The 23,204-nt window shown below is 41.8% G+C and overlaps 1 protein-coding gene across 1 annotated transcript in view; it reads left to right on the forward strand.

Annotated features, from left to right (window-relative positions):
* The window catches only part of MYO1E (myosin IE), a 201,092-nt gene that overhangs the window by 139,615 nt on the left and 38,273 nt on the right, over positions 1 to 23,204 (forward strand). Inside the window, exons 11-18 of the mRNA XM_059913157.1 lie at positions 788 to 868; positions 1,169 to 1,255; positions 3,741 to 3,827; positions 4,834 to 5,001; positions 6,054 to 6,139; positions 8,309 to 8,390; positions 14,399 to 14,505; positions 18,768 to 18,866. Coding sequence (XP_059769140.1) covers positions 788 to 868; positions 1,169 to 1,255; positions 3,741 to 3,827; positions 4,834 to 5,001; positions 6,054 to 6,139; positions 8,309 to 8,390; positions 14,399 to 14,505; positions 18,768 to 18,866 — 797 coding nt within the window. The remainder of the gene's footprint in view (positions 1 to 787; positions 869 to 1,168; positions 1,256 to 3,740; positions 3,828 to 4,833; positions 5,002 to 6,053; positions 6,140 to 8,308; positions 8,391 to 14,398; positions 14,506 to 18,767; positions 18,867 to 23,204) is intronic.

A 23,204-nucleotide genomic window follows, 5' to 3' on the forward strand; every position in this document is an offset into this window, starting at 1 on the left:
ATGGTGCTCTGTGATCTTTGATGTTACTACTGTGACTTGCTAAAGGCTCAGAAGATAGCATTTTTTAGCAATAAAGTAATTTTTGATGAAAGTATGCACTTTTTTTAGATGTAATGCTATTGCACACTTAATAGACTACAGTATAGTGTAAACATAACTTTTATATGCACTGGGAAACCCCAAAATATGGTGTGACTCACTTTTTTTGATATTTGCCTTATTGCAGTGGTCTAGAGCCAAACCTGCAGTATCTCTGAAGTATGCCTGTACTGAATGGGGTCAATGGAAATAATATTTACAAATCTTGTAATATGGGTTCTTTTTGTGAAATAGGTTTTACTTCAGTCACCCAAGATGATATTTTCTTCTCAATCTTAAGACTCCTTGAGAACAACTAGCTCTGCCAGAAATTAATGGTTTTCATCATTAAGCAAACTTTTTTTTTCCCTACCAGACTAGTTTTTATTAGATTCTGGTGGTTTCCCGAAGTACTTGACATTGCACTGAGACCTTTGTTAAGGGGCAATTCACCTGTCTTTTTGTCGTCCTCTGTTTCTAGTAACCAGGAGTATCTGCTTCCCTTCCCCCCATGCATGCCCCCTTTTTTTTTTTTTTTTTTTAATTATTAGCACCTTTAATTATTATTTATTTATTTTGGCTGTGTTGGGTCTTCGTTTCTGTGCGAGGGCTTCCTCTAGTTGTGGCAAGCAGGGGCCACTCTTCATCATGCCCATTTTTAATATGAATGTACAAGGAATTACTTACCATGCCGGTTACTTTCTTCTAGTCCATCAACAAAGCAATGGAGAAGGACCACGAGGAATACAACATTGGCGTCCTAGACATCTATGGCTTTGAAATATTTCAGGTAAGACCAGTTTGAGTAGTTGGAGATGACGAAGGGTGATGCTTTTTTACCTGGCTTGCAAGAAATAATTCTAGGCAATGGAAAAAAAAAAAACCCAACATGGCTCGTTTTTGCTTTTTTGAGTTCTTCATGTACCTTTACCAAATTAGTTTCTCCTAAATTTAAACTATGCTGCTTTCTACTGATGCCTCCAACATTTCTGTTAAGCCTTTTCACTAAATCACTCAAGAAATGACTTTAAAATGATTTTGCAGAAACAATTACATGAAAGTAACATTTTCTTTTTTTTTTTTTTTCCAGAAAAATGGCTTTGAACAGTTTTGTATCAATTTTGTTAATGAAAAATTACAGCAGATTTTTATTGAACTCACATTAAAGGCAGAACAGGTGAGCAGTCCCCCTTCCTTCATCTTGTTCTATTTCTAATTTGTTTTGTTTTAAAGGGTATAGATTCCTCTCTTTTGGTAATAGATTCAGATTTTAGTCTTGTATTAGGAAATGTACTTAATAGAGTCAGGCAGAAAAACCATATGCCACTGTGACATTTTAGTCTGAAGTATAAACACCATCTGCTACCTTTTCTTTTTTCTTTAAGTAAATGATGCTGTGAAGTTGGACTTAGGACTGGCTGTTTTTACTACTGACTCATTGACCAAGTAGAAATGGAAGCCTATTCCAACCCCAGCTGTCTATGGCATATACTGTGTTCCAAAGGAAATCTTGGTTTTCTCAGATTTGCTCTGCTCCCAATCTAACATAAAAATAAATGTGTCTTCTTTGTGACCACCTAGAGGGGTGGGAGAGGGAGGGTGGGAGGGAGGGAGATGCAAGAGGGAAGAGATATGGGGACATATGTATATGTATAACTGATTCACTTTGTTATAAAGCAGAAACTAACACACCATTGTAAAGCAATTATACTCCAATAAAGATGTTAAATAAATAAATAAATGTGTCTTTAACAAAACTGGTATTTAAATTTTGACTTGAGGTAACTTGTCTTGCTTATACTACCTTCTGAAAGTCCAGGGCAAGTTCACTTTTATTCTGGTACCTACTGTTTGTCGATTTCTTGGGTCGCTGTAATAAGGTACCACAAACTGGATTGCTTAAAACAATAAAATTTTTTTCTCTCCCAGGTCAGGAGGCCAGAATTCAAAATCAAAATGTCACTAGGGTAACACTCATCCAAAGGCCTAGGAGAAAATCCTTCCTTGCCTTTTCCAGCTTGTGGTGGCTCCTGGCATTCCTTGTCTTGTGGCAGCATAACTTCAATCTCTGCCTCTGTCTTCACACGACCTTTTTCTGTCTGCATCCAAATCTCATTCTCTTTTCTCTTATAAAGACACCAGTCATTGGATTTAGGGATCACCCTGAATCCACGATAATTTTATTTACGAGATTCCTAGCTAATTACACCTACAGATATCCTATTTCCTCATATTTTGAGGTTCTAGGTGGACACAAAATCTTGGGGGACACATTCAACCCATTACACATATCAAGGGCTGTTTGAGGAATGTTTATTCATGGACGTGTTCGTGCCTCTGCTTAGGAACCCCAGTGACCAATGGTTTTCACAGAAACCTCTGCCCTGGGATTCTTCCACTCCATCAGTGTAGCTAGAGCAAAACCATAAGGGAGGACATGGTAGGGACTGAAATGGGAGAAGAGGGCAGAGGCTAGATCACAGAGGAACTTTGTAGGGGATGGCAGATTTTAGAGTAAGTACAATGGGAAGCCATTGGAGAATTTTGACTAGAGAGTGACGCGAGCTGATTTGTGTTTGTTTTTGACCAGGTGGCTCTGGCTCTGTAGACCTACAGGTAGGGTGAGGCAGGGGAGGGCAAACAGGAGTGGAAGTTTCAAAACCAGTTAGGAGACTCTTGCCTGAGACTGGGCAAGAAAGGGGGTGCGTATACAGTGATGGCAGCAGTAGAGGTGGTGACGTGGTGAGGTGGTCAGATTTGGCATATGTTTTGGAGAGTGAGTCAGCCTGACTTGCTCAATATAATTACCAAAAGGAAAAGGAGTCAGGGATGATTCCTACCTCTGTAGCTTGAATAACAGGGCCAATGGGGAGACTCTTTACTGAAGGGTAAGATGGGGGAGAGCAGTTGGCTGGAGACAGTGGAGGGATGGAGGGCCAGAACGCTGCTGAACGTGGTAGGTTTGAGAGGCCTGTTATACCTCTGAGTGGAAATTCCAGTATATGAAATATATCAGCATATGAATCTGGAACTCAGTGGGGAAGTCTAGACTAGAGAAATAAATTCAGGTGTCATTAGCCTATAGGTGTTATTTTAAGCCAGGGAGTTGATTGGAATTACCTAGAGAATGAGAGTGGAGAAAACAAGGCTGGGAGATTGAGCCCTAAGAGTCTCCATCAATATAAAGATCTGGAAAAAAGAAAGAGCCAGCAGAGGAAGCTAACAAAGCAAGATTGATGAGGAAGGAGGAAAACCAGGAGAGTGTGATGGTGTTCATCAAGTTTAATGAGCAGCTGACCTGAATGAGGGGCCTTCCCTTTAAGTACCTAGATGCTAATCTGTACTTCTGTTCTATGTTAAGTTCAAAAAGATTGTTTTATAACTGGACCTATAGGTTAAGCCATTTTAAAGTGCCATTGTTGTATGTCAAAATCAATTGTATGGGATCAATGTGATATGGTCCCAACCAAACATAAAAATTACCAAGCAATGAAATGCTCCTTTCCTCTTCCTCTTAGAAAAAATTAAGATTGCAAGTTTTTATTGAAGGGCATTCAGGTTTTTCTTTCCTGATGATTCCTGTGCCTGTGGTATCCATCTGTGCAGAGCTCCAGCTGGTCTCCACTGGGTAATAATGTGAATTCCCACTTTCTGTTCTACAGGAAGAATATGTTCAAGAAGGCATCAGATGGACACCCATCGATTACTTTAATAACAAAGTCGTGTGTGACCTCATCGAGAACAAAGTTGTAAGTATTGGTCTGGTGTGTCTCTTCACTGCTCACAGGTTTACACTAAGTGAGTTTTTGTTCTTTCTGTCATTGTATTAGAAGAAGGAAAGTGACAGCTCTGATTTGCAGAGAGTTTTAGCGATTACATTTATTTTGCTTATAGGTATATGTGTGAAAATTGAGTTTTACTCTTGTAGTTAATATACACATGTGTATGAGTACATTGCCAATTTACGAATGGAGGTTGTTACTGAATCTTAAGAGAAGACAATTATGACTTATGTTGATGGCATAGCATATGAAGAGATAGAAACTTGGCCCTGCCTCCTAGACCATTTATACAACTTCTAGGACTTTAACCCTAGAAATTATTCAAAAGAAAATAAAAGGATATAGAGAGATATCTGTACCGTACTGTTTTGTTCTGTTTTTTTATAAAAGTCCCAACTGGAAAGAGTGAAAACATCCATAGAGAACTCAGTCCTTAAATAAGCTATAGCATATAAGAGTAGGGAAATATAGCCATCAAAATAATAAGTATAAAGACTGTGTAAAACAGCAGGATTATTTATAAACTAGTGCTATGCAGAAAAAGTAATACATGATAGAATGTGTCCAGTATGTAACTGTATTAACCATGTCTATGTGGGTAACAGGCTGAAAGCGAACATTAAGAAATGAATTAGGGTCCAAGGAAAATGTTTTTTTCTTTAGGGTTTTAAAAGTCAACCTAGTACAAATAGGAGTGAGCAGATAATGATCTTTCTGTTTATGGCTTTGAATAGAACTTCGGGGAGATAAACTTTTCTCTTTTTTTGAAAATGGACTTTCCCCCATCGTTAGATCTAAGTGGTGACTCCCATTTGGGATTATTAATAGCATTCTCCCTCAAGGGGAAAGATTGACTTTCAAGATGGTATCTTAAGTCTAGGGAGCGGTTTCCTTGCTTAAGGAAAGACCTGATAAACATTACATATTTTAGAACAGTCACTGAATTGGGACTTTGCTCTCTTGGTCCCATCAGAACCCCCCTGGGATCATGAGCATCCTGGATGATGTATGTGCCACGATGCACGCGGTGGGTGAGGGAGCGGATCAGACGCTGCTCCAGAAACTTCAGATGCAGATTGGGAACCATGAGCACTTCAACAGCTGGAACCAAGGCTTCATTATTCACCATTATGCTGGGAAGGTATGGCCAGGGAGCAGGGGTTCAACAGGAAGGGGGAAGTTATCCTTTTCAATGTCTACCTGTATTAAGCCTTTGGGTCTGTAATCTATTTTCTCACGAGGCAACTGAAAGCAATCTCCGTATAGTTTTATGTGCCTCACTGTGTTTTATTCACCCATCATTCATTCATTCATTCAACAACATGGGACCCATGAAATATTTGGAGAGACAAACAAAAGATAGTGTGTATACACCACTGTGTATTTTTTAGCATGAATCACCCTTAATATAAGCATGAATCAACCTATATATTAACTGCTGAAGGAATGAGGTTTTTTTCTCGCCTCTTATGCAATCACAAGCTTGCATTTTTTACTTGCCCATCCTCCCTGGGAGTATACATAAGGACCAGAGGCTCACTTTGGGGTTTGTTCTCATAAAATGCATGATTACTGGGTGCTCCTGGATACCAAGCTTTGTGTGGGTGCTGGTGATACACAGATAAGTAAATTGATGTCATGATATTTGGGGACTTCCTAGTACTGTGGAAATTCATTGGTCTCACCCTTCATCCCAATAAATCTCTTATTAACCAAGGAGGGTCCTTGAGCATGAGACTTCAGCTAAATTGATCTAACTCTGACACCATTTGTAGGAGAAATCGAAAAGCCTCAGATGATATGGCCCACTGCAGTGGGTTAGTGAGCATAGAGAGATTTATTTTACTCCATCTTACCTAAAATTTAGGGAAAGAATTAAGTGTATTATTTACATACCCCTATAGATCCATCGAAGAAGGGCTATGTAATCACGAGAGCTGGGGTCCTGGTCATGTATCATTTGGATCGTGTAAGCGGCCAGAGACCATTCATCAGCATCTCCAGGCCATCGCCAGCTAAAGTCATCTAACAAGTTAAAACATGCACAGCCTTAATGTGACAGATTGGGATGAAAGCCCAGTTGTTGTATCTGGAAATATACACACTCTCTGGAGGATAGCCATGCCAGCTTGGATGTTTCGTTCAGTGAAATACTTAAAGGATAAAATTCGATATCTTTCCATTCTTGGCCAGGTATCCTATGACATGGATGGCTTTTGTGAGAGGAACCGTGATGTGCTGTTTATGGATCTGATTGAGCTTATGCAGAGCAGTGAGCTGTAAGTGTGTTTGCCTTATCCGACACAGGATGTAGGTTTGATCAGATTTTCAATATTAGGACAAACTTGTGACATTTGAATGGTCAGCGTTATGTTTCCTCGTGCTGTTGGGTCTGGGTTATCATTAGACAATTCAGCTTCTCAAAATAGCTTTTTTCCCCCCAATCTTAGTCTCTCCCTTGTACCCCTGAGACTTCCCACCCCGCATGCTAAGTGCTATCTGCATGCCCTTCAGGGCCCCCAGTTTCATCATTTTCAATGGTATGATCAGGGAGAAGTGCCCATCCTGGAGTTGGGTTGGGATGGCTGTGCCTGACTGTCTAAGAGTGAGACAGTCTGGCTCTGTGACACTTTGCCCTCGGAATATTATCCCAAGAATTCTCCTTCTGTTTTTGAAAATGCTAATAGCTTAGCTACACCGAAGTTAACCTGAATTGGTGAAGCCCTCGGGAAATGGCTCAAGAACTCAGGGAGGGGCCCGCAGAGATCCATTTTAACTCCCAAGACCCTGACTAAGCTAAAGGCGTAGAGCAGTGGGGGCATCTGCCTTGCAAGCTGCTGGAGCTCTCAGGGCCAGCTGTGCCATGTCCTTTCCTTCCCTCTTCCGTGCAAAGGTCCCCATGGTCCTGGGTAATGATGTGAGATGTCATTTACCTGATCAGGCCTGTCCATGCCTGGCAAGTACAATATTGCACAGTCTTCCAGATTTTACAAGTTTTAGAGCTGTCTCCAAGTAATAGTTGCCATTTTAGTCTCTGTTACTTCAACTATCATAATATCAAGGTTAACTTATTTGATCAACAGCTGCAATCCTGATAATTTTCTAGAAAAGGCCTGACTTCAGTGAAAGCAAAACCGAGTTTCCTTTTTGGTCTGTGGTTCGAAGTTCTGCTCCGTTTAACCCTCTTCCCCTCCCTCCAGCCTCCACTCCTCCCTGGCCCTCATCTCCCCAGGCCTGCACTTCCGTGGCACTCACACCCCTCACTTCGGAGATTCTTCTCTCAAAACATAAAATCTATTTGCTCTTAAAAGGTTAGGTAAGCCACAAGTCCTGGCTTGTGGGGATTATGACAGTCAGGTGCAGGCATGCTTCCAGAGATTTTTTTTCTTTTTAATTATTAAAATTACTGCAAAATTCAAGAGCTATTGATGTTTCCATGTAAAACTCCTGTCATGTAGACATGGTCTATTGTTTGGTAAACGCATGTGCTGTAAAAATCTATAATTGTGTCTGGTGAGGTTATGAAAGTAGATTGCTGTGGAGACTTCCTAGAAAATCTGTGATGCCCAATAAGTCACTTAGGGGGAATTTCCTTTGAGTGGCAGATTACTGATTTACATGGATCACATCATTCATTCATTCATTCAATCAGCAAATATTTATTGAGCACCTACTGTGTACTAGGCTCTGTTCCAGACACCAGGGACACTAAGGTGACTAAGACATTGTCCCTGCCCTGTGCCTTTTGGGACAGACCTGTCAACAGATGTAGCTCAGTTACAACTACTAATGAAGTTGTATATTCAGCAGGCAAAGCATTAGTGGATTAGCTGCACTTAAAATTGCTCATACTCAAAACACGTTTTGTCTAGGTTTTTTGCTTGAGGGAAGGGAGGGTTGATAGAGTGCCCTATTGGCATCTTGTGGGCAAAGGCCACTGATGCTGTGAAACATCCTGTAATGTGTAAAGCAGCCCCAGGCCCCAGCACAGAATTATCCAATCCCAAATATCAGTAGCACCAAGACTGAGAAACCCTGCTTTAGAGCAAAGCAGAATCTGCATTGGATCTGGACAATTCATACAAACCCCTGCGCTCTGGTCTATCTTATTTAACTCAGAAAACCCACACTGACCCTCCTCTGTTATGTCCTGTTGCCAAGGTGTATCTCAGTTCTAGTGGGTGGGGAAATTTGAAAGGCAGAGTTTAAAATTTTATTTTTCAGGCCTAGACTCCAAGATGCTTCTGTCTTAGAATTCTCTCTCTTATGTTTCTTGTGTCCATTGCTTTTTTTCTCCCGGGTCACAACTTGATGGCTTGAGTCAGATGGCCGTTCTGTATCCAAGGTCCTGTGCTTCTGGACAACTCTCTCCATTCTCTATGGAAGCAGGCTTTCCAGCCCCCAAGGTACTTACTGATTGCTAACCCATTCTCTTTCTCCTTTTCCAGACCTTTTATAAAGTCTTTATTTCCGGAAAATCTGCAGGCTGACAAGAAAGGGCGCCCAACTACTGCTGGAAGCAAAATAAAGGTTTGTTCTATTTTGGGAAATTTATGGATCCCTATTAAGAGGTAGGGTTTTCTAGGAGTCAGGAACTATACCCCTGGGCCAGGATGCAGTCAGGGAGACGTAACAGATTGGTTACAGAAGATGGCCAGAAGTAACGTTGCTGCTTGAGAAAGGGTTACAGGATGCAGGTGAATTTGACTTGACTGTACTGAAACCCCAAATGGATATGAAGTACCTCATAGCTTAATAGTCAGCAGATGATAATCAGTTACTTTCTAAGAGGAAGTGGCTTTATACTGAATCTAGGAGAATTCACATTAAACTGTCAGAGAAATTTTATGATCAAGAGCCACATTTTGGATTTTGATGATGCTTTTCCAGACCAGACCCCAAAACTTGCCAATTATGGAACTTTACATACCTGAAATTCTACTGGCTCTTTTTTTTTTTTTAATTAATTTATTTGTTTACTTTTGGCTGTGTTGGGTCTTTGTTGCTGTGCGTGGGCTTTCTCTAGTTGTGGCGAGCAGGGGGACCACTCTTCGTTGTGGTGCGCGGGCTTCTCATTGTGGTGGCTTCTCTTGTTGCGGACCACAGGCTCTAGGCGCGCGGGCTTCAGTAGTTGTGGCACGCAGGCTCAGTAGTTGTGGCTTGCGGGCTCTAGAGCACAGGCTCAGTAGTTGTGGCGCACGGGCTTAGTTGCTCCACGACATGTGGGATCTTCCCGGACCAGAGCTCGAACCCGTGTCCCCTCCACTGGCAGGCGGATCCTTAACCACTGCGCCACCAGGGAAGTCCTCTGCTGGGTCCTATATGGGGAATTTATGCACCTTCCACACTGGGTCTTGCGGGCCCTCCTTTCTGTGAATTACAGGCATCTTGGCTTCATAGTGTCTCAAAGTCAGAGGAATTCTTAGTGTTTCTTGAGAGCCTCTTACGGAGAGTGCATTGAATTATCAGGGGCGCTGTGCGATGAAATCGGTTGTCCCTAATTACTCTCTGAATTTAGAGGTTGTGTCAAACACACTCCATCATGTAATTTTTTGAAAAACAGTCACTAAACTTTTTCTTATTTAATTATACCAGTTAAAAACAGTTTCTTATTTTATTTATTTATTTATTTTTTAATTTTTATTTTATATGATAGTTGATTTACAATGTTGTGTTAGTTTCAGGTGTACAGCAAAGTGACTCAGTTATACATATACATATATCCATTATTTTTCAGTTTCTTTTCCCGTGTAGGTTATTACAGAATACTGAGTAGAGTTCCCGTGCTATACAGTAGGTCCTTGTTGATTATCTATTTTATCTATAGTAGTGTGTATATTAAATACAGTTTTTTAAAGAATCATACCAATTAAATACCACCCTGTCTTTATAATCAATGGAATCATTGAGTGATTAAGAGTAGGGCTCTGGGGTTTGTCACCTGTGTTCAAATCCCTCACTGTGTGATCGCCAGCAAGTTACCTAAACTCTCAGTGCCTCTTTTGCCTTAGAGATTTTAGTACCTATCTCAGGGGGGTACTGTGGTGATTAATTTCCATCGTCCATCTAAGGCACACACTACCTGAAACATAATAAGCCCAAACTGTGTACGCTTTCCTGTTCCATAGTACTCGATCTGTCCCCTCCCTCTCTGCCATGCTTCTTTTTTTTTTTTTTTTTTTTTTTTAAAGAGAGTGGTTGCTTGAGGATAAACAGCTAGTTTTTTGTTTTTGTTTTTTTAATTAATTTATTAATTTATTTATTTTTGGCTGTGTTGGGTCTTCATTTCTGTGCGAGGGCTTTCTCTAGTTGCGGCGAGCGGGGGCCACTCTTCATCACGGTGCGCAGGCCTCTCACTATCGCGGCCTCTCTTGTTGCGGAGCACAGGCTCCAGACGCGCAGGCTCAGCAATTGTGGCTCACGGGCCCGGCTGTTCCGCGGCATGTGGGATCTTCCCAGACCAGGGCTCGAACCCGTGTCCCCTGCATTGGCAGGCAGATTCTCAACCACTGCGCCATCAGGGAAGCCCCTCTGCCATGCTTCTTCATCTCTGCTTAATTCTCAGTGGACACTTGATGTGCTTGTGCTGACTCTCCATCCCCCTGTGTGGCTCTGTGTGTCCAGATCCTACATGTCCTTCTCACAGTGCCCTCCGATAACCCCAGCCCCGTGAACACCATGCCTGTTTTGTTCACCAGGGTTTTGCTGCTGCTGCCTGTTTTGTTCACCGACGTTTTCTTCTCTGAGTGTTTCACGTATGGAAGCCTGTCTCCCCAGCCTCTGAGGGCATAAGCACTGCGTGAAACAAAGGGAACATCCCAGCAATGAGACGCTTCCATCCGGAGGAGCCTCGGGTTTTGGGCAGGAAGTCAGGCGCAAGCTAGAGGGTAGGGTTTTGAGCTGGAGGGTAGAGTCCTCTGGGATTAAGGACAGTCATGTTCAGGGAACTTGAGACATACAGTAGTCCTGGGACGGTGTCTGGATTGAGTTCATTGGGGCAGAGAGTTGAGGGCAGGGAGGAGATGCAGTTCTCACGGGGCCCCAGATGTTGACATCTGCACGAAGCTCTGACTCAGGCTTTAACTTCTAGGTCCTGGATAAGGATTAGCTCTAGGCTGGAAAATCTAGTCACAAGACTGTCACATTCAGATCCAAGGGGCCCAGATCATCAAGGCTGCAGTGACTCACTTTCAAGTGGTCTGGAGTCTCAGTCCAACTTATTCCCTTTAAAAAGGAGGGTGGTGTTAGGAGCATTTTTCTCCTCCTTGGAAGACTTGACCCCTTTCCCTCCTTCATATTCTTGTCTAATAGAATGCTCAAAATTGCCACCTTCCGGGTGTACGCAAAATGTTCAGGATTGCTGTGGTCTGGGGAGGTCAGCCTGAAGTCAGCCAGCTCATCTAGGGAGACCGTACTATGCATATTCTCACCAATGGTATCCTCTTGGTGAACTGTGTGACCTCTGCCTGTCTGACACTCTGCCTCCATGTAGGAATGAGATTCTCCCTGTTTTATGTCTCTTGAGTCACCTCTTAGAGATGCATAGCCATGGCCCAATCTCTTACACCTTTCATGTCCACAATGTTTTGCAGATGCTAAGTATCATCTTTTTTTTTTGTAATTTTTATTGAAGTATGGTTGATTTACAATGTTGTATTTCAGGTGTACAACAAAATGATTCAGTTATACATATATATGTATATATTCTTTTTTAAGTTCTTTTCCATTATAGGTTATTACAAGATATTGAGTATAGTTTCCTGTGCTATACAGTAGGACCTTGTTGGTTATTTTATATATAGTAACTAAGTATCATCTTAATGATATCCCTGAGGTTAAACGTTTAAAGGGACCCTGAGTTCCTTGGAGGAAAAATTAAATTTATGTTCAAGGTAGTTTTAGTGTTGGGAATTTTATCGTATTCTAATTCCTTAAAATGTAAAACTGTTCTGTAGGATTTAATTAATAGAATATTTGCTTGGTGAGAACTCCCACTATCTTTGTTTATAAATAAGAGTATTCTTTACTTAATAACATGTGATTTTTGAGGCTTTCCTAAATTCTACATTCTTGTGGCTAAAAGGGACCGGTTTTTAAATTAGAGCCAAAGATTGATGGAATGGAGCTCAGAGCTGGCAAAGTAGACTTGACTGCAGCTTTATCTAAGTGAGACGGGGCCTCTAAAGGAGCAGATATGATAAGAGATGCAAGTACCATGAGGTAACTGGACTTGTAGACGTTTAACATCTATTCCAACCTTCAGATTAAATTAGAGGTCTTCTAGTTCAACCTACTTAGTTTACAGATGGGGAAACTGAGGCCCGAAGAAATTTAGTGATTTGCAACATAGCTCGCAAAGAGCAGAGCCAGGATCCCAATTCAGGCTTGCTAACAATCTGTGGGGAGGGTAGAATGAGGCGCTGTCAGCCTAAGCCTTTCTCATTGTCCTGTCTGCATATTTTAATGCCTGCTCCTGTAGGCAAGTAGACAAGCCTCTGTAGGCAAGCCTCTGCCCTTGTAGGGCAAGTGCCTTTGGTAGCTTTCTGTTCTAACTCATGGGCTCTTCTTGTCTGGAGCCAGAGTAAATCCAACGTGCTGCTTCCCAACCGCTTCAGGGGGCATTTAAAGTTGACCCATAGCTAAATACAGGATAATTTTGAGATATATTCCTGTTTGCTCAAATTGATTATTCCAAAACCTAAAGGCTTCTCTCTAATCCTAAGTCACGCAGTTAATTCCTTTTGTTATCACACTAAATTATCCCTTATCTTCCTTGAGGAGGATGGCATTGTGGTTAAGAAAAAAACTTGGTAGCTCACAGACTTGGGTTCTAGCCTCACTTCTGTTTACTAATTATATCATCTTGAGTAATACTTTATTTCTTTAAGGCCCCGTTTTCTCATCTAAAAAATGGGAATGATAATTGTAAGAAGCTACTTCTTAAAATCGTGAGGCATAAATAAGAAAATCCATGTGTCTAGCCCATGAAGCATAATTCAGTACTTGTTAGCCGTAACTATTTTGAGCTATTGAATAGCTCAATAGAAAGAACTATGTCAAGTGTCATGTAAACTTAAGTCGAACTTGCCCCTGTGTTTTCTTACGCTAAGTTGAAAAGGTATGCTCCTAAATGCTTAGGACTAAAGAGTTTTCCAAGTTATACTTAAAAATTAAAAAATAAATATTAAGAGTTTGGGAACTTAAAAAATAAAGCTTTATTATAACCAGTCCCTCCCAGGCTTCATCTTACATGTTGCAAAGATCATTAAATTTGTTCTCAAGTACAATCTCTCTCTCATCAACAAGGAAGATGAGAGTCAATTTACAATTTTATCATAGAGCTTTGCTTTGATCATACAACCTCGGCAGCTTTGCCCTGAATTCCAAGCATTGCAAAGAATGCCATATTCTGCACATCTAAACAGAGAACTTTTGCTTTGAATATACCCAAGAGTTTTTCTCAAGGGTTTCAGATTTCCCAAACCCATGAAAACAGAAAAGTCCTAATTGAGAGAGGGTTGACTACTGCAGGCAGATCCCTTCTGCTGACTTTGTAATGGTTTTCTGGCTTTGGAGATCCCTTTCCTCTATTTTCTTTTAGAGGTTTTCTCTCTTTGTGCCGATTTGCTTAGAATGAGAGGTTGCATGCGTGCCCCATTAATGGATCCATAGGTTATGCTCAGCTGTGTGGTGCTGGGAATGCTGATGTGGGCTCTGCTCCTGTTTCTTCAAACAACATTTGTGGTACTCATGATTTGAAATATCTCATAAGCAATTTCAGCTTTATTTATGTGGCTTTTTCTTCTTGAACCCAGTTCCATCGTGGGTACCCGATGCACATGTAAGAGCTGATTTTACATTGACTATTTTAGTTCATGAAAGAGTAAGTTTCCTGCCACACTGAAAGGGCTCTGAGTCAGCAGGTTTAGAAAAAGGACATGCTGAGGAAGAAGGTGAATGAAATGGCCTATAAAAGGTTTATGAATTCTGAGATATTTTTATGTATCTCCCACTTTTTAATTGTGAATTTCCATCGTTTTAATAAGGTGATTCTTCATTGGTTAGATTGCCTGAAAAGAGAGTACAGGGGATTTTGATGATTTATCCTTGCAAATAAATTTGTGCCCCTCCCTTCCCCTCAGAGTTTATGAGAAAAATGTATTTGCAAAGGCCGTCAATCAATATAAAATTAACTAAATTTGTTAATAATTGGCATGCTTCCCTGTTTCTCCTAAAAAGAATTATATGAGAGGATTTACTGGGTTTTGGGGGGGTTTTTTTTTGTCTTATTTTATTAACTATACTAAAAATACCTCATCGTTTTCAAAAATCTAATTTCAAACCCACTTATGAGTGTTCAAATCACCATAACAGTCAGTAGAGCTTTAAGAAAGTGTAGTAGACCCGAGTAAGCCTAATGAACAAACTGTCATGAGGATGAATTTCTAGCTGTACATTTGCACACAGGTCTCCTTTGAAAGTTGGTCTGCTTTAGAGCAAGTTCCATGTTTCTAAGTGATGTTATTCTTCCTTTCTAGAAACAAGCCAATGACCTTGTGAGCACCCTGATGAAATGTACACCTCACTACATTCGCTGCATCAAACCCAATGAAACCAAGAAGCCCAAGGACTGGGAGGAAAGCAGGTATGGTGAAGACACAGACGGGAGGTCAAAGCCAACTTACATGGTCCCACCCTGTTTTTCCCTCTGCTCAAGCTGGGCCCTCCTATGCCCGAGGCAGGAGCAGTTTCAATTGCCTTCCAATGTGTTTTGTGTCTTAACTTTTTCAGGAAGAAGCCTATGTAGATATATTTTTCCCCTCCTTGTTTTTTCCTGAAATGTTAGCAGTGCCCTTCAGTTCAGAATTAGCGATTTATAATGTTGATCTTGGCTAGTCTGGGGGCAGATGGAAAAAAGAAAGCAAACCTTAATACAGCAGAGTCAGGATGGTTTTCAAATTAGTTTGAGGCTCTGTGTAGACATTTTTAATGCACTCAGCTCCTCATCAGCGCACGCAGGATGTGGCCTGGAATGCTTAGCTCAGGGTTGAAAGTGAAGTTCTGAAGAACTGGTTAAAAACAACCTGTCAGGGCTTCCCTGGTGGTGCAGTGGTTAAGAATCCGCCTGCCAATGCAGGGGACACGGGTTCGAGCCCTGGTCTGGGAAGATCCCACATGCCGCGGAGCAACTAAGCCCGTGCGCCACAACTACTGAGCCTGCGCTCTAGAGCCCGCGAGACACAACTAATGAGCCCACGTGCCACAACTACTGAAACCCGCATGCCTAGAGCCGTGCTCAGCAGCAAGAGAAGCCACCGCAATGAGAAGCTCGTGCACCGCAACAAGAGAGGCCACCGCAAAGAGAAGCCCGCGCACCGCAACGAAGAGTAGCCCCCGCTCGCCGCAACTAGAGAAAGCCCACGTGCAGCAACGAAGACCCAACACAGCCAAAAATAAATGACTAGATAAATAAATAAATTTATTTTAAAAAAAAATCCTAACTGCGCACTACCTCTTCTGAGAGACATGGATGGGTCCATTTCCCATCCTACCAGCAAGATCCTTTCTAACCCATGGCAGACAGACAATGCTTGATCCTTTACAGGGAGGAAAAGATAAACAGGAAGGAAAATGCCCAAGCTCAAGCATTTGCTGTCTGCAAGTCCTTCTTTGTATTTTCACACTTTATGGTGCAGCCTGCGTCTTTTTTCTCATGTTAAGGTGCTGTTGGGATGTAGCAGCCTTCCATTTGGTCATTCCACAATATTCTGACTAGTCTCATCAGTAGATGCGTGTCTCTAAGGCATCTTGTCTTTTGAATTGCTCAAATTTTTCAGTTTAAGATAGTCTGAGATTCCTCTTACAATATTATCCATTGATGATATTCAGGCTCTGATAAGAAGCCCACTCCTCCTAAGTCACCAGTTCACATTTGGATGCCTCTTGCCATTAGCAAGCTCTTCCGCAGTTCTCTAAATCGGTTTTACTGTAATCTCTAATCAGCCATCAGGATCATTCTTGGGATTTTTCCGTGTGACAGCTTTTCTCCTAGTTCCAGGCAGTCACCGTGTTTCCCTGGGATCTTCTCTTCAGCACTCAGCTCCTCCAGCCATTCCCTCTGAAGGAGCTGGATGTGGAATCCGACGCTTCCCCTTCATGGTCATTCCCCTGGATGTGCTTAAATTGCCCTCTGCTTTTCTGAACTGTGTCACTCACTTTCTCCTTTGATATCAAGAGGATAATAGATGGAAAATGTCGGGGGCTTTTTGCCTTCCAACACTAGTTCTCAAACTTGAATGTCAGAATATCCCCTGGAAGGCTTGTTGCTGGGTCCCATTCCCAGAGTTTCTGAGTCAGTTTCTGGGCCTCCAAGTGATGCCAGTGATGATGGTCTGGGCCCCATAGTTGGAGAACAGCTGATCTAGAGCAAAGGACTAGACTAGGATTTGGAAGAACTGTATCCTGATGCTGGCCTATCACTGACTAGTTTGAGTGAAACGCTTAATCTCCTGAGTCCTCAGTTTCTTCCTCTTTAAATAAGAGGGTCAATCCAGAGCGGGACTCCTTCAGTCTGACAGAATGAACTCTCCCACATCTGTTCCCCCCTATCTGTCATCCTGCCTCCGCCTGTCTCTACGTCACTCCTACACTCACTCCCTCACACGCCGCACTCACATCTCGTGCATGGTGACTCTGGACTCTTTTTTGTTTTACACACAGAGTAGAAGGGTGGTGTCACAGGCAACGTCAGAAATAAATTATGAGGGCTTCCCTGGTGGCACAGTGGTTAAGAATCCGCCTGCCAGTGCAGGGGACACGGGTTTGAGCCCTGGTCTGGGAAGATCCCACATGCCGCGGAGCAAGTAAGCCCGTGCGCCACAACTACTGATCCTGCGCTCTAGAGCCCGCGAGCCACAACTACTGAGCCTGCACGCCTAGAGCCCGTGCTCCACAACGAGAGAAGCCACCGCAATGAGAAGCCCGTGCACCACAATGAAGAGTAGCCCCCGCTCGCTGCAACTAGAGAAAGCCCGCGCGCAGCAACGAAGACCCAGTGCAGCCAAAAATAAATAAATAAAATAAATAAATTTATTAAAAATAAATAAATAAATTACGAGAGTCTAGGAAGCAGAGGTATTGCTAAGGGGTGCTTTAGCCCACACTTCCCCCTACTTCAAACTTTCTCCAGCTTCCCTTCCCCCTACTTCAAACTCTCTCCAGCTTCCCTTCCCAGCAAACCTAATCGTGAATGAAAACATCTCGCTTGCCCTCCAAATGCAAAACCTCCCTGGCACACTCTCCCCTGCTCCACGTATCCAGCTCTGTTGATCGTCACTCTAATGTGGAAATTTTGCAGTAGCTACTGGTTGGAAGTTCCTCAGCCCTGATGCTACCTTCTCATAAAATCCAAACTGATTCATTGGAATATCAGAAGCTGGAGAAATGAAAAAAGTGGTACATTTTATTCAGTAAATTTTCATAGAATTTCCCCCAGGGTGTTTTCCCTTTTTTTTTTTTTTTTTTAAATTACACCCCTTATTTGAATTGCAGTGAGGAACTTCCTAACATACACTCATGTAAACTGGTTTTACAAAGTCTAAGGTATTCCTTGGTCAAGTGTTGATTTGTATTTCTAGTAGGATGGCTTCCTGGGATCTGCCCCCTCATCTCGGTTCAGGTTTACTGTGTGACAGATGGTCTCACCTCATCCATGAGTGTGGAATGTCAGGGTCCATGAAAGGGCAGTGTGCTTCGTTGTCAGGGATCACAGGGTCAATTGAAGTTCTTGGTGGACAGGGTTACTCATTCCACAACTTTATGGCGTGTAGTTTATTTTTCTTTTCCTGTTGAAAATGTGTCTTTGTTTGGCTTTGGCAAAGTTGCCTGCCCTGGATTCTAAATAACTGCCCTAGTAGAGTTCTCAGGCCTTGACCTTCTGAGGACAGTCTTGAAAGAGGACTCCTTCTGAGGGAAGGAGATGGTATACCCAGGGGAACAGCGGGCATTGCCAGCCTGGCTGATGTTTACTGAGAAGTTGACGGCACTCCAAGAATATGCAAAAAGCAGGACATTTATTTATTTGTTTGTTTGTTTATTTTTGGCTGTGTTGGGTCTTCGTTGCTGCACGTGGGCTTTCTCTAGTTGCGGTGAGCGGGAGCTACTCTTCGTTGCGGTGCGCGGGCTTCTCACTGTCGCGGCCTCTCTTGTTGTGGAGCACAGGCTCTAGGCACGAGGGCTTCAGTAGTTGTGGCTCACGGGCTTAGTTGCTCCGCAGCATGTGGGATCCTCCCAGACCAGGGCTCAAACCCGTGTCCCCCTGCATTTGCAGGTGGATTCTTAACCGTTGCACCACCAGGGAAGTTCCCAAGCATGACATTTTAAACATAACAGAATATGTTGAACTAGTTGTCTTGTTGACAAAAATTTGTATAAGAAGGTTTCCTAGTGATGGAAGTTATAATGAATGAAACAATGTTTTCACATGAGGCACATTGTTTTCCATGTGATTCACGGGAAAGGAATCAATGGGTGATGCATTCCCTGCCTCAAAGCTTGGGGTGAAGCCAGTATTTGTGAAAAATACTTAAAATGAGCAAATATCTCTAACTGGCAACCTCATGTATATTTTCCTTAGTAGAGAAAAGGCTGGTGGTGAGTTTGGGATTTGGAGGATGGGAGAAAGGAAAATTATTTTCCTGAATCAGATTTCTACCCTTTCAGTTAACCAGATATGTGTTAATATTACATAACCTGAGGGCCAGCTCAGACTCTGAACACTATAAATTATCATCTCTTTTAATATGCTTCCCTGCAGTGTGGAATTGGGAGTTTGGGGGGAATGGTGGGTGGGAGGACAGAGTGAAAAGATTATCCAGTAATGTCCTGGCCCTATTCTCTCCTTTATAGGGTAAAGCATCAAGTAGAATATCTGGGCCTAAAAGAGAACATTCGAGTGAGGAGAGCTGGGTATGCCTATCGGCGCGTCTTCCAAAAATTCCTGCAGAGGTAATGAACTGGTGACTCTGGACTCTTTTGTTTTAAACAACTTTATTGAGATATAATTCACATATCATACAATTCACCATTTAAAGTATACAATTCATTGGCTTTTAATATATTTACAGAGTTGTGCATCCATCACCACAATTAATTTCAGAACATTTTCAAAAAGAAAAATCTCACTTCCCAAGTCATCAGCCCCCTATTCGACCCTCACCCCTGGCCCTAAGCAGACACTTCTTTCTCTGCCTATTCTGAACATTACTTATAAATAGAATCATGTAACATGTGTCTTTTGTTTCTGGCTTGTTTCACTTCACATAATGTTTTCAAGGATCATCCTGAAGCATATACCTGCACTTCATTCCTACTCATTGCCAAATAATATTCCCTTGCGCCAATGTTCCAATATACCACATTTTACTTATTCATCCATCAGTTGATAGACATCACATTTTGGCTGTTTTGAATGACGAATAATGCTGCTACCAGTGTTCACATACATGTTTTTATGTGGACATATGTTTTTATTTCTCTTCGGGACATAACTAAAAATGGAATTGCTGGGTCAAATGGTAACTGTGCTTAACCTTTTTGATGGACTGCTAGATTGTTTTACAGAGTGGCTGTACCATTTTACATCCCCTTTGATCATTTTTAAATTATTTGTCTTTTTAGTGTTAAGTTATAGTACAGTTCTTTTTAGCATTATTTATTGTAAATAAATCAGTAGCCACAAGTATTTTGTCTGTTTAGAGTGACAGATCAGTTCAGAAATTCATGGTAATTGTGACATGGGGACGGACTGAGATTTAACTTGACTGAGCAAATTAATAGTATGAAGACAATTTTAGGAAAATATTTACAAGCTTAAAGTATTTAACCTCAGATTTTTTGTACAGTCCAAATATAAAGTTAAACTGATTTTTATATTTCCATTAAAGTGCATTTGGCAGGATCTGTACTAAATTGTTCTTATTTTGCATTGTGTTTAAAAAGGATAAAATTTAATGTCCTTAAAATATTACGATTCTCACTTCTCTAATGACTCTAAATTAGCGAAGTTCCATTGATCTTCTACATCTGTTTAATTTCCTTTATGAAGGAAGGAAGCCATATTTAGTATTTTAATCAGAAAATAATTATGTCTTCCTGGTATATGATACAGGAGCAGGATGTAAGAAATTTTTATTTAATTCAAATTGTATGTAACAAAGAGGTTGTAGGATGGAGAAGAGCTTAATTGCTGTCTTTGAAATCCAGTACTTCTAATAAAGTAGCTTTCCCTTTGGGGATGTTGTTTCTTCTGCCATGAGATTGGGATGGCTGACCTACTGCTCATCAGTGTGGGTCATCATATGTGGAAGGTCAGAAGAGGCTTAGCAAAAGCGCAGATCATTCCATACAGTATAAAGCTTCATTGATTCTGTCCCCACACATTCAAGATTGCTGATAATTTTGGAGGCTGATTAGACTAGGAATAAAATTCACTGACACAGCTCTCTGAATTAAAGGGCCCACTACACCTCTAGTGTAAGCAGAGCAATATAAAAAGGTGTCTTTAGGAAAATGAGAAAATAAATTTGGAGTGCTCCTGCATCACTGTACCAGCATCCATTTGCTGACAAACAACTGAAATGTTAATTATCAAAGACTTTGCTCTTCTTTAAGCAGATGGATGACACTAGCTTAGAACAGGATTTCTCAACCTCAGCTATTGATATTTTGGGCTGGATGAGTCCTCATCGTGGCAGCCGTCCTGTACATTGCAGGATGTTTAGCAACCTCCTTGGCCTCTACCTGCTAGATGCCAGCAGTGCCAACCCCCTATGCCACCCCCATCCCCATCTTCCCCGAGTTGTGACACCGAAAACTGTATCCAGACATTGCCTAATGTCCCCTGGGGGGCAAAGCCAGTTGAGAACCGTGGCTTAGATAATCATTAAAATTTTTGTAGAACTACATTTCTTTGAAAATACCCCTTTTTAATTAAGAGGGAAAAAAAATTAAATTCAGAAAATAGTGAACGAAAAGTATTTCCTCCATCTTGCCCTAATTTAGAAAGGCCTGTCCTCAACAATTCCAAAATGTTTATAGTTTTATCCTCCTTCAGTATTTTTTCTGTACTTAAAAACTCTTTATGCGATATTTGCAGATTCTCCCTAATTGGCATTACTATTGAAAACTGATCAGATTTTTTTTTAATCTGACCTTGTTTTGTTTGTTTAGTTGTTTTTGAGAAACCAGTTCTGAAAGACCTCCTTCCTTCCATATTATTTAAAAACAAACCGACAAACCTGACTTCCGTAAGCATTGCTGTGAGCTCCACCGCGCTGGGGGGAGCGGGAAGTCCACGCCTTCCTCTCCCGGCAGGAATGTCTGGGGTGCCCTGAGCGGGCTGTGTTAACTTGTTTGCTGCAGCTCCTTAAATGAGCTGTGACATGACCTGGTTATAATATCTGGACCTCTCGCAAGTGCCGGGCTAGCTTCATGGCTCCACGGGTGGTACTCTCTTCTGTGCCTTACACAGGGTAAGCATTTATTGCATATCTGTTATGCCCTTTGTGTTGAGGGACTTTCACCGAAATGATTTTATCCTTGGATGCCTCCCTTCTTAGCTCTCCTGCTGTGGGCTTTTCCTTTCAGAAGAGACAAACAGGCAGCCCTGTCTTATAAAAAGGAGGCTCTTTTGATGTTGTCATATTTCTTTTGATTTGAGAGTACTGGGAGGATAATAAAAATGAAGTTTGGAAGGAAAATTTGTTTTTCGATAAAAAGTACATGTTTAGTCTCCCACTCAAAAATGGCTACAAGGCCATATATCTGTCAGTGGGCAAGGAATATTTTTCCAGAGACAGTGCTGTTTTCCATAAGGTGTATGAGTCTGGGGTTGTAACAGGATTTGTCCAGAATCTGCCGGTCACTGTCTCATCCTGTGATCCCCTGTGAGGAATTAAACCATCTTATACCTTTATTATCTCAGGTATGGAGCGTAGCGAGTGTCCTGCTGGCTGCCAGGATTTTAGTGTCCTTGGGGGTCAGAAACATCCTTAAATCCAAGTGCCAGCAGCTAGAGGTCTGCTGGGTGGCATTTCGTCTGAGAAGGAACCATTGGATTGGTCATCTGAGAGATTACAAGGAGCCTTCCAGACTAGGGGCAGGAAAGGGAGTTCTAGGCAGAGAGAACAGCCAGTGCAAAGGTCTTGAGATGAAATTTTGGTCTTAAACTGAAAATACTTGATGAAAGGAGTATAAGCTATTATCCTCATGTCTCCAGAATTATCACAGGCAACCTGTTAGGCAGTGCACCATTGCCTTGTGCAACCCGTTCCCGCCAATATATCCTGGAGAAAGACAAGTGAACTGGGTGTACTTACACAGTGGGAGAACACTGTACTAGAATTATGCCCTGGTCTCTCCAGTGAAGTACAAAAGGAAATAAGGAGGATACCATCAAGCTTCCTGAAAGCCAAGGGGACCACCACAAGTGGTCCATTGTCAAAGGGATCTGGAAATGCCAGGCAATTCCCATGTCTTACCCAGACCCAAACTCTCAGAGGCCTTGTCAGGAAAAGGAAGAAGAAAAAGTCTCTTCAAGACAAGTTCCTTACTATTAAAAAAAGAAAAGAAAAAAAAAACCAAATGAGAAATACAGCATTATTTTAATAGGGAGGAAATTGTGAATTGCAAAGAGCTACCTATTTGAGGTTGCACAATAAAAATACTTTGGTTTATAATTTTGATTTGATTAGATCAAGCCAGGCAGACTCGTACTCTTAGAAACTTGTCACCTTGGGAGTCTGGTCTTTTCTTTCTCACCCATACTCTGCATGAACTTTCTCTCCCTCATCCATTTATATTGCCAGTACATTCCTACTTTTTCACCACATCCCCCAATGGCAACCCTGCTATCAGTCATTTTTATGTGACTTAATTTGTATAACTGACTTCATTATGCCACATGTGAAATGTATTCCTGCTAATGTGTGGCTTCAGCCAGGCATTTTCATTTTTAAGCTTTTTATCGCTAATTAGTGAATAAGAGGATTTGCTTCTCCAGGAAATTTGTATTATCAGGCAAGATGTGGATATTTAGGAGGACCAGAGGGGGTCCCTAGAATCACCTTAGTCCCAGCCAGCTAGACCTAAGGGTGTGATGAACACTGGTTCTTTCCTCTTAGGGAGCCCTGGGTCCTGAAGGCAGAGCCACTCTTCTTGTCACCATTCCCTTCTCCCTTGGATGCCATAAATCAGTCTAATCCACATAGTAGCTTCTGGGAACAAAGGAGGACGCTGGCTTCTTCAGAGGCCTGGGGCCCATTCATTGCGTATGTTCTAGATGTG

Source organism: Balaenoptera ricei, chromosome 2 (genome assembly GCF_028023285.1).
Source record: "Balaenoptera ricei isolate mBalRic1 chromosome 2, mBalRic1.hap2, whole genome shotgun sequence".
Lineage (NCBI taxonomy): Eukaryota > Metazoa > Chordata > Mammalia > Artiodactyla > Balaenopteridae > Balaenoptera > Balaenoptera ricei.